This window comes from Prunus dulcis, chromosome 1 (assembly GCF_902201215.1).
Source record: "Prunus dulcis chromosome 1, ALMONDv2, whole genome shotgun sequence".
Taxonomy (NCBI): Eukaryota; Viridiplantae; Streptophyta; class Magnoliopsida; order Rosales; family Rosaceae; genus Prunus; species Prunus dulcis.
The window spans coordinates 32,092,371-32,101,318 of NC_047650.1; the positions used below are offsets into that span (position 1 = coordinate 32,092,371).

Consider the following 8,948-nt stretch of genomic DNA (forward strand, 5'->3'; position numbering starts at 1 on the left):
GGAACCAAGTAATGGGCCGGCTATGTGTACTGTCTGCAGTACATCTTTACTATCTTTGATTCATTTCAATTGTACTACATTTCCGACTTTATTTTATGAAATATTTAGTTATATATTTATTCTTAATATTAGTAATATAAATAAATTCTATACCATTTAATTTCGGAAGTATTTTTGCTCATCATTTTAACTCAATGTGTAGCCTCATTATCATTCTCAACACGTGTCAAGTAGTAAAAAGAGTGACGAGTTTACATATTGAATTAAAGTGGTGAGTAAAAATATATAAACAAACCTATAAAAAGAAACCCAAAAAATGACAAGTGGCCCATTTGAATTTAATTTTGATTATTAAATTACTTTAATGCCCTATTAAGTGTTTAAGTTTTATTTTTTAATGAGGTTTTGGGGTTGAGCTTATTTTAAGAAATTGATAGCAGTTTTGTAATTTATAAAAAGTTCGAAGTCTCTTTGTTATGATGTAAATGGGCTTTGGTGTGTTTCTAAAGTCTATTTTATGTTGTTTTTTATTATATATAATTTGGACCTTTATATTGGATATAATAGTAAATCTCTCTTATTTTAGTTTATTTTTCTATCCCATATATCATTAAAATATATTATCATACAGGAAACAAATAAAATTTCTGTTTATTTTCTATGAATAAATTAAATTAATACATGAAACAAATAAAAATTTATGTAATTTGCAAAGTATAGTAACTAAAAAATATAGTTAGTTCAAATATTTACCAACAACCAGTCAAAATCAGCTTTCATCATTGGTTTTCCATTGCATCGACCAACTGTTAAGTTTCGATTCAAACAACGGTTAGCTGGCCCATATCTTCTAAATTCCAAACTAACCCTTCCAAACACTGTTATTCCAAATGAACCAAGACCAATAAACAGACAACAGATAAAAAGCCCCACAAGATTCCAACGAGACAAAACCGTAATAACAGAAACTTCCGAGGGCATTTCCTAAACCCACACTTCACCATCGTACCCAACAAAGTAGTTGTACTACACACACCAAGGGATCAAAAATTCATAAACAAGCGATAGAAAAATCGAAAAAAATTAGGGAAAAATAGGAAAAAAATAATCAATTTTCTTTCTTACCCGTCTTCGCAAGTCTTCTTCTCCAAACTCCATCGTCCCCAAAATCGAAGCGAAGATGATGCACATGACCTTCTACTGGAGCAAGGACGTGACAATCCTGATCGACTCTTGGCGGACCACTTCATGGACGAGTTACTCCCTCACGCTAATCGCCTGCCTCATCGTCTCGGCCTTCTACCAGTACCTCGAGGACCTCCGCGTGCGGCTCAAGACCGCGTCGTCGTCCGCCGCGAAAGCCTCTTCGCCGGCGCCGATCCAAACTCCGCTGCTCGGCGCGAAGCTCGACGGCGCCGGAGGGAGGTTCTCGGCGGCTCGGCTTGGTGGAGCCGTGCTTTTCGGGGTCAACGCGGCGATCGGGTACCTGTTGATGCTGGCGGTCATGTCGTTTAACGGAGGCGTGTTTGTGGCTATCGTTGTGGGGCTCGCGATTGGCTACTTGGCGTTTAGGAGCGGGGACGATGACGTCGCGGCAACTGTGGTTGATAATCCCTGCGCTTGTGCTTAGATTTAGATTGTTTATATTTTAGATACGATCAAAAGCTTGCAATTTGCTTCGCCGATTTGCCGTTTTCTCTATGAATCTGTAATGTAATTTTCTTACTATATAAAATCTGAATGGTTGTGATTTGTGCTTAATTTCCAAGCAGAAGGAACACTTTGGTCAAAATTATTGTGTTAAAAAAGGTAAATACCAATCAAAGTCAGGACAGTAAATTGTGAAGCCTGAGGGCCGGCGCAAGAGGAAAGTATTCGGGGGGAACCCTGCCATTGGGTACTTGCTGGTGCCAGTGACGGTGGCGTTTAGTGGAAGAGGCGAGCTTGTGGCTGTCGTTTTGGCGCTGACGGGTTGGATTTCTGCTTGGTGTTTAGGGCGGAAATGAAATGAGGATTTCTTAGATACGACGAAGGTTGCATTGTCGTTTTGGATAACACTAGGGAAGAAGCTCAGACAGAAACTATGGCCGAAAGAAGTCTGGGCCCGGCCTTATAAGAGCACTTTCACTCATGTGCCATGGCAAAAGGCAAGGGTAAGCAAGGTGTGTTACTATTCACGAGAATAGTGGCAGCCCTTGCAAAAGGCTATTTGTGTTTTCACCCATTATCAATTCACATGAAATATGAGGAGATGAATTTGTATAGAGTTTTAGTGTGAGAAGTAAAGAATATAACTAGGTATTTATAAAAAAAAGTTCTGATTTTTTTGGTTTATTATTATTTATTATTTAAAATTTTTATTATTATTTAAATTGACTTATGATGTCAGCATTAGAGCAACTCCACCCATTTGCCCTTTGCCATGGCAAGGTGGGGCTAGGACAGCTACTATTCATGTGAATAGTGGCTGCCCTTGCAAAAAGCAATGTGTGTTTCCACCCGTTGCCATAGCAAAGGAAATATACTATTCATTTTTTGGTTTTTGTTTTCACAAATTTGTTTACCTAAACAATTAATTTGGATAATAATTTCATATAAGATTTTTGAGTTCGTACGTATCAATATTTATTATAAAATTTATATCTCAATCGGATAAAATTTTAGGATAAGATGATAAATAAAAATACAATTTAAAAGTGAATAAAATATTGAGTAAAAAGTGAATAATAGTAGAAATAGAAGAAAATGTATGAGGATTTAGTGTTGAAAGTGAAGAGTATTGATAGGCACTGGCGGATCCAGAAATTTTTTAGCGGAGGTGCAATATTGACTAAATATGAAAAATGATTTTTCGGAATAATCATTTTCTCAAGATAATTTTTGGCGGCTTTTATTCCTTACACATCAAATAAGAAAATTTGATTTTATGGGATTCTATTATGAAGTATATATTGACTTAATGAGCCATCATTTTTAGCATAAATCGTATTTTGCACTAAAATCGAATTTTCATATTTTGATTTGGTGGGAATTTAATTTTTTAGTATTTTTATTTGAATCCAAATGGGGGGTACTTCCTTATTTACATTGTAAACTAAAGTAAATGTTGAAAATTGAAATAAGGTAATTTGATTCCACTGTTGGTAGGTATTTATAGAAAACAAATTCCAGAATTTTTTGGTATTTTTTAAAAAAAAATTCGAATTTTTTTTCATAATTTTATAACAAACAAAAAAAAGCCCAGCCGTTGGATTGGAGGAGAGCAGCCGATGGGAGCGCCCAGACGACGACACTTGTCTTCTAGCTGTTGGTGGAGCACAGGGCTGGCGTCAGCGCACGCTGACGTCATCTCCCCCCTCGGGCGAGATCTGCCTTCGGGCCAGCCCGTCTTCGTGGGTCCCACCTCCAGCCCGGGCAAAAGTGGCCTGCTAGAACTGGCTTTTTGGCTTGGACTCCCCCCTGCCTCGGTCTTGGGCTCCTCGCTGGAGTTGCTCTTACATCACTTGTCCAGGCAAGAGCACGGGCTGATTCTGCCTAAGGCCTTGGTTGGCCCCAAACTTGCCCAGGCATGCCTTTGGCACTGGAACTGACTTTGTGGGCTAGGCCCTGTCCTATTAGGGCAAAAGGCCTTCCGCTGGAAGTGCCCTAAGGCATTTCTTATTCTAAAATTAGGAAAAAAATTCAAGTACCTAAATCAAGTATGAAAAAATTGGAACGAAATAAAATGCCTAGACAAAGACCATTCTAGCCTTTTCTCTATAGGTAAAATAGTACAGCTTAATGGGTCAATATTTGCACAATCTCAGCTTCTACACAAGATTCTTCTACTTGAAACAACCCTCTATGGACACATCTATAGCAAAACAATTTCAATCAGTCTCATTATGGAACAAGTAGAGTTTGAAGATGTTAGTCGTGTTCGAATCACAAAACAATTTCAATCAGTCTCATTATGGAACAAGTAGAGTTTGAAGATGTTAGTCGTGTTCGAATCGCCAGAGAGAAATGAGTGCAGTTGACTTTGCATTGATGTACGTCGATGTGTTCCTCTTTCATTTCTTAATTCCGTCCCAAGTCAATTTTAATGAGGAAATGTTGAAAAATTTGGCAGGTGCAGATAAAATATGTCCAACTTGCTAGTGCTGATCTTCAATTTTCAGTGCCACTAGTTCACTCTCTTGCTGTTGGTTTCTAAACCTTGAACTGTTTGGGAACCATCTTTGAAGTCTGTCTGGCCAAAACCTAATAATTTCCAAACATAACCATTCATTTAAGAATAATTCATCATTGTGAACAAGAGTGATGACAATAAAGTCAAATATTGCCTACTGCCCTTGAGACATAGATAATGGAAAGGAAAAAAAAGAAGCAATTGAGACTTACAGATCCAACCTTTCATATATTGCCCGTCGCACTGAGGAGTTCAAGCCATAGGCTATTGAGTTGAACAGGCCCTATGTTCATCAGGATAAGCCATAAATTAGTAAATTAGACAGCATTAAGTTACAAACAATGCTCTTGGAATAATAAATTGCCCATTATACAAACCAAAAAATTACCATAAGTGCAGATGTCCCAACATCAAGAAGTGAGAGCCAAAATATTTTATGACCTGGTTCAATAAAGTCATGAATGCGGTTGATTGTGCCAAAAGCCCATGCTCCTATCAGGATGAGGGGATAGTATCCCCACCGGTTTAAAGCCTGTTGAATGGAAACAATAAGAAATAATTCAGAGGAAGCATTGCAGATACAATAATTTTTGTTTGGAGAAACCATTAAAGGTACATTTAAATGATATAGCATACAAATAACACATACATGAATCATGGGACCGCTAATAACAAAAACTAAAGAAACATCAATAAATATCCATTTCGCATATTCATTCCCTCATTTCTATGCCTATATATTTCGGAACTGGGTCTGAGTCACCTAGGATACCAGTTGCAAGACATTATACCTTCATTTCTGCTCTGGCATCAGATTGATAAGCCCGGTCTGACATGCCGACTGCCATCTATAATTTTCAAAGCCGAACTATGATCTCAATAAGTGTAAACTAAAGCGAGTTCAAATTATTTGGCTGAAAAAATAAATGATAATGGGAATACATACACGTCTTGCATTCTTCAGCATGCTTATCACTTGAAAGTACGTAAAACCGTTGTAAAGAATTGCACCCCAGAGTGGCATATAAAATGTTATAAAGTGAATTGCCTGTAAGAATGGGAGTACAGCGATGAAAATTCAGTTACATCAGGCAGCTATAGAACTCCAATTGGGCCAACTGTGCAACAATGACTTAAGGATGCTTAAATTTGCAAGGTATTCTATAAATGAACTGTTGGTTTCACATGACAGGTTTGTAAAGCTAAAGCTTATTTTTGTATCTACTAGTAGTACATGTTAAGAATTAATGAAATTCAACTATTAGGAAGCAGAGAACTCTGACACATATTCAGGATTAACATAGTTCAATTGTAGATATCATTGATTTTACTCCATTATCATTGATTTTTACATGTTTAATCTACACTTGTGGTATCTGACCAAAAAGATTTACATTTGTGGTATCAATGACAGCAGCTTCAACATTAAAAATATTCTCCCACACATCATCAAGAATTCCTCCCGACCAACGAGGTTCAAGGTGTTGTAATTTGTAAAACCAACTAATTGCAGAAGAACTCTAGAAATTCCCATAGTCTGGAATGGAAAGCAAAAACATAGAGTCTTCAGACAACATTCTTGCAGCCAATAGGTACTGTGCACTTACCTTTCCAGTACGCCCTGATTGTGACCAACACCATGTACCAAGGTGGCTATGGTTATTACCAATAGAGCGCACCACCGTCATAACTAGTGAAGTCCCTGTGAAAGCAAAAAGAAAATAGAAGCAAATGAACTGTAATGAGCTTCACAGTTTAAATCTAACAACTAATGGCATTACTCTCTCTCTCTCTCTCTCTCTCTCTCTCTCTCTCTCTCTCTCTCAGAGCAGGAACATAAGAAGAAGCTAAATTTTCTATTCTCTCTCAGCAGGAACATACAAAGAAGCTAAATTTTCTATAAACACTGGAAGCAAAATGAAAGATCTTTGGCAAAACATAAAAAGGTCATACCCCAAACATACAAATGAAACATTGCCTCCATATCTTCAACATCCGTTTTGTGTCTAACAACCGTGCGGTGGAGGGTAAAAGCAATCGTGGTAGTCCATAGGAAAGATGCTACACAGAAGAAATGAGTGCTATAGCCATGCGAGTAACAGAAAAATCCTCTGGATGGATCCCTGCACAAAAGAGCAAATTACTCCCCTTATATCACTTAAAAGCCAGAATCAGATAAATTTGTTATATTATCTGACTGCACTTGTGTCTGGGAAGCGAGCTTACCCAACCATGCTGAAGAAGCTACAAAGCATATCCTGCATAACAAAATAAGCAATAAATATTCTTAACCATGTGGACGGTAACAATAACAATAAAATGGCTTTCTTCTGCTCCCAATTTAATCAAACTTCAAGCTAATCACTAGAACGAAGCGAGTCTTAAAGAACAACAAAGCCCTAAATCCTAAATGTTTAGAAAAGTTATGTTGAATCTTTCAAGCTCAAGTCACCGAAGTAAAAACCACTACATAAAGCTAAGAAATTGCACAATTTTCTAACAATTTTAAAGTAATCAAATGCAATTTGCTACAGATTAAGTTCAATTTCCGAGTATTTAGCGAAGCTCAAGTTTCCAGAAATAGAAAACACCACGTCACCGGCAATCGAGCAATTAGATCTAACAGGCGCAATTTTATCATTTTAAGCAAAATTCACAGAATGAGAGAGAAGACATACAGAGAGGGCGAGGTAGAAGACGAGCTTGAAGGAGAACTTGCGGAGCTCTTTGAAGAGAACGTAGCAGAGGACTATGAAGCCCGACCCGACGAATGAGAGGCTCGCCGCTCCGGCGTTGACTGCGGTCAACACTTGGCGATCGTACTCCGTCAGTCCTCCGGCAACTTGCCCCGTCGCCGCCATTTTCTTCTCTGTGTCTCTCTTTCTCTGCTTGTAGTTGTTATGATTCGATCGCGCCAATACAGTCAGATACTCGGCCCGAGTCTGCGGATTTAGAATTTCAAAACGTTCTTATTTATGTTGTGACGGCAGTGGTCACTTTGGTCGAGTGATTAATGCAATTCTCTGCTGCTTTAACTTTCAAGTGTTTCCGCGTGGGTTCGAATCTTAGAGGCGAAGGAGTTGCAGGATTAACAACAATTTTTTACCAATTTTATTTTTTTTTCTCTTTCCAAAACATGATTCATTTGGGCAAATACATCGTTTTTAATTTTCAATTTATTTATTTATTTTGCTACCATAAATATGATCATTTATTTAGGGCTGAAAACTATTAAAATCATGTCATATAATTTACAACGGCAATATACTAAATTATTTTAATATACACAGAGAGAGAGAGTTCAAATTCGGTTATAAAGAAACTAGCTTACTACCTTAATAAATTTGCCTAACTCACATTTACAATCATGTCATACAATTTACGTATCAATAAGTTATTACAATATTTACTTTGTTGTTGAGGATATATACAATCTTTTTTTTTTTTTGAGGACATTTCCTATTGAAAGGGGCGATAGCATATTAAACTCACACACACAACACGGATGCTAGGACTCGAACCCAGAACCTTGCCTGAGGGAGTAAATACTCAAAACCACTACACTGGTAAATCCTTTGCAGAATATATACAATCTTTAGGTATCAAGAAGTCATTTGTTTACTATTTCTTTTTTGGGCTAAATAGGAAAGATTGGACTTCCGTGCATGTGTATTTTGGTGTTTGTATCACTAGTTCTAGTTTGTTTAGGCTCGAGCCTTTTTTATTTATCGTGAAGACGGGTCAATACGCCCTTTTTTCCTTCCTTTTTCTTTTATGATTCATCGATTGAACTTTGTATAGGCCCAAGCCTTTTTTTTTTTCCACGAAGACGGGTCAGTACGCCCTTTTCCCTTTTTTCTAAAGACGGGCAACGACTTTAGCGGCTGCAGGAACAACCTCCCCTGAAGGAGGAGCCGCCCTTTTTCTATCACCTCCACCTCATCTAAGCCTCGGTCCTTCACCTCTACCTCCTTTGAGCCTGGGTCTGTTGCCTTCACCTCCTTTAAGCTTAGATCCGTCACCTCTTTTTCTTCTGTCCCTGCCACAACCTCTTTCTAACAGCCAAGTTGCTTTTCCTCCACCTCCACCATGGTCGAACGGCCTAGAGGCTCTGGCCTCTTTTTATTTTTACGAAGACGGGAGAATACGCCGTTTTTCCCCATTTTCCTTTCTTTTTCTTTTTCAATTCACCATTTGTACTACTTGTATAGGCCTGATCTTTTGTTTTTTTGTTTTTTTTGGGTGAAGTTGAGTGAGTACGCCTTTTTTATCCTTCGTGATTCCCTTTTCTTTTTTGATTCACCAGTTGCAATTTGTTTAGGCCCGTGCCTTTTTTTTTTTTTTTTTTTTCCCGAAGATAAGTGAGTACTCATTTTTCCCCCATCTTCCCATCATTTTTCTTTTTTGATTCACCAGTTGCAAGCCTCTTAATGCTCTAATGAATTGTCTTCATTAAAATTGTTTATTAGTAAGTCTACCGCAACATATCCAAATTTGGCATCATTTAGATAAATGTGGAATCCTCGGGGCTAAAAACACCATAAGCATTTTAGTAACAGCGAAAGCTGATGACAACATCAATATATTCAGTTAATATTTTGCATACTAACTTTTTGGCACTGCTCACACAAACACCAAGTGACTTTTTGTTGTTGTTGTTTTGGTTACGTAGCCAAATTTTAAGAGTACATGTATAACACAATAAAAGAATTTTGAAAGATAATAATTAATGAAAGAGATATTTAGTTATATATTCATTCTTAGCACTAATAATATA

The 8,948-nt window shown here is 37.5% G+C and overlaps 2 protein-coding genes across 4 annotated transcripts; one reads left to right on the forward strand and one right to left on the reverse strand.

The window, feature by feature from the left end:
- Positions 1-994: 994 nt before the first annotated feature.
- Positions 995-1,778, forward strand: LOC117619896 (copper transporter 5.1). Its single transcript, XM_034349993.1, has one exon. It carries the CDS (start codon positions 1,181-1,183, stop codon positions 1,628-1,630), a length of 450 nt encoding a protein of 149 aa, XP_034205884.1. The 5' UTR covers positions 995-1,180; the 3' UTR covers positions 1,631-1,778.
- A 1,947-nt stretch (positions 1,779-3,725) lies between these two features.
- On the reverse strand, positions 3,726-7,227 carry LOC117616278 (G-protein coupled receptor 1). 3 transcript variants are annotated; one of them, XM_034345538.1, is made up of 9 exons: positions 6,850-7,225; positions 6,398-6,429; positions 6,125-6,294; positions 5,779-5,873; positions 5,118-5,219; positions 4,963-5,019; positions 4,560-4,703; positions 4,393-4,454; positions 3,726-4,242 (listed from the first exon to the last, which is right to left on the reverse strand). In XM_034345538.1, the coding sequence occupies exons 1-9, from the start codon at positions 7,030-7,032 to the stop codon at positions 4,137-4,139; spliced, it is 951 nt and encodes a 316-aa protein (XP_034201429.1). In that variant the 5' UTR covers positions 7,033-7,225; the 3' UTR covers positions 3,726-4,136. The 3 variants fall into 3 exon arrangements, with proteins under 3 accessions (XP_034201429.1, XP_034201428.1, XP_034201430.1); XM_034345537.1 differs by having other exon boundaries at positions 4,384-4,454; positions 6,850-7,223; XM_034345539.1 differs by lacking the exons at positions 4,963-5,019; positions 5,118-5,219 and having other exon boundaries at positions 4,384-4,454; positions 6,850-7,227.
- Between the last annotated feature and the right edge of the window lie 1,721 nt (positions 7,228-8,948).